The following is a 1,609-nucleotide window of genomic DNA, read 5'->3' on the forward strand; positions in this document are numbered from 1 at the left end:
TCTTTGGTGAAATGATACCAAAGACTGTATCTTAGTAGAAACATGGATCCATATATATAAAGTTACAGGAACTTCTGGGGATCAACATCATCATTAGTTGAAGATTTCACACTTTTTTCCGTTTTCAAGGACCAGTAATTCAAACTCTGTCCTCGGCTGGATCCATTCAATCACTCTGATCTGATATAAACTATCCTGTCTGAGTCCACACCACATCTCATGACTGCTGGAGTTTTATTTCTGGAAATACTGAACCTTTAAAGTGCTTGTGTGTGAGTTCTGCTGCTCACCTGCTTGTGAATTAGAGGAAGTGGATATTTGACTGTTGGATCCTGCAGCGTAACAGGAAGCTTCTTCTTCTTCTCTGATCCCAGGAGCAGGTACAACACCGTCGCCACGACCAGAGAAACGGCCACCAGAATCACCTGAAACACACAAAAAACCCAGAACCTTACCTCCACATGAGGCTCCAGTTTCACAGTTTTCCCATCAGGTTGAATTTAACATGAATCATGAGCAGGTTGCACCACAGCAGGAGAATAAAATCTGACTTTTAATCTCTTTTAGCTGCAAAAACAGACAAATAAAGTGTAAAATAAAAAGTAAATTGTCACCAGGTTGGGCTCCATAGTGAACATGCAGCCGGAGAGTGTCCTTCCTCCCACAGCAGACCAGAGTCCACGGTGGGCTGGGAAGGGGGCGTGGCCTCCCGCTGGGGGAAAGGTGACGCAATCTGCAGGGAGCCAATCAGAGCGCAGATGTGATGCTGACGCTATATAGTGCAGAGGTGGTTCTTTGACTCAGGCCACCAACAAGAGGAGGAGAAAACAAGGAAGGGCTCATTATTCAACCAACGCTGCTGCAAACAGAGACAAAGCTCGTTTCTCAGCTCCATGAAATCCACGTTTTATTATCATTGTTTCAGTTTAAACACTAAGAAGAGTTCCAGATGATATCAAAGCGTCCTTGAGTCGACTGATAACTCCCAACAGGACGTTGGTGCCAAGTTTAGTCACTGAGCCGCTATAAAACATGATAAAAACGTTTTATCTGCACAAGCAAAGATCACATGAACTTTATCTGTAATCGACAATAAAAATATGAACACAACATCAACATCTTTTGCATTTTAGTGAAATTATGTTTGATTTATTCAACACAGCTCATCAAAACAACACCTTATCTTGTAATAATGAACCTAATTAAGCAGTGGGACGTTTGATTGACAGCTAACGAGCAGTGAAATCTCTATAAATGACAGATACGTCGTCCGGTTTCTGCCTCGTCGGGTTTAAACAGTTTGAATCCAAACTCTTCTTCCTGTTCGCAGCAGCAGCAGCAGCTCACTGCGTCGTCCCTGAAGATTCACCATCATCATCATCATCATCATCATCATCTTCATCTCCGTCGCCAGAACCTCCGACCACATGTCGTCCAGGATCCACGGCGGCCTGCAAAGACCTGCTGCTGGACGGCTGCACGACTGCAACACAAAAGTTCGTTTAAACACACAAAAACCAGATTGAAACGCCAGACGGTGGATCGATGACGACCTTCTGGAAACTTTTGTAAACCAGCCTGATCCTGGAACAGGAAGCTCCAGAGTGGA

General features: G+C 44.2%; 2 protein-coding genes across 3 annotated transcripts in view; both read right to left on the reverse strand.

Moving 5' to 3' along the window:
• Positions 1–812, reverse strand: part of cyb5r2 (cytochrome b5 reductase 2) — a 9,054-nt gene extending 8,242 nt beyond the window's left edge. The window contains exons 1-2 of the mRNA XM_008305238.1: positions 615–812; positions 291–425 (exon numbers count right to left, since the gene is read on the reverse strand). Coding sequence (XP_008303460.1) covers positions 291–425; positions 615–638 — 159 coding nt within the window. The 5' untranslated portion in view covers positions 639–812. The remainder of the gene's footprint in view (positions 1–290; positions 426–614) is intronic.
• A 73-nt stretch (positions 813–885) lies between these two features.
• The window catches only part of LOC103375047 (ovochymase-2-like), an 11,140-nt gene continuing 10,416 nt past the window's right edge, over positions 886–1,609 (reverse strand). Inside the window, exon 6 of one of the 2 annotated variants that reach the window (XM_008305240.1) lies at positions 886–1,483. In XM_008305240.1, coding sequence (XP_008303462.1) covers positions 1,344–1,483 — 140 coding nt within the window. In that variant the 3' untranslated portion in view covers positions 886–1,343. The remainder of the gene's footprint in view (positions 1,484–1,609) is intronic. The other variant, XR_521175.1, reaches the window with a different exon arrangement.

The sequence above is a fragment of the Stegastes partitus genome, unplaced genomic scaffold (assembly GCF_000690725.1).
Source record: "Stegastes partitus isolate 25-593 unplaced genomic scaffold, Stegastes_partitus-1.0.2 Scaffold2449, whole genome shotgun sequence".
NCBI classification, from domain to species: domain Eukaryota; kingdom Metazoa; phylum Chordata; class Actinopteri; family Pomacentridae; genus Stegastes; species Stegastes partitus.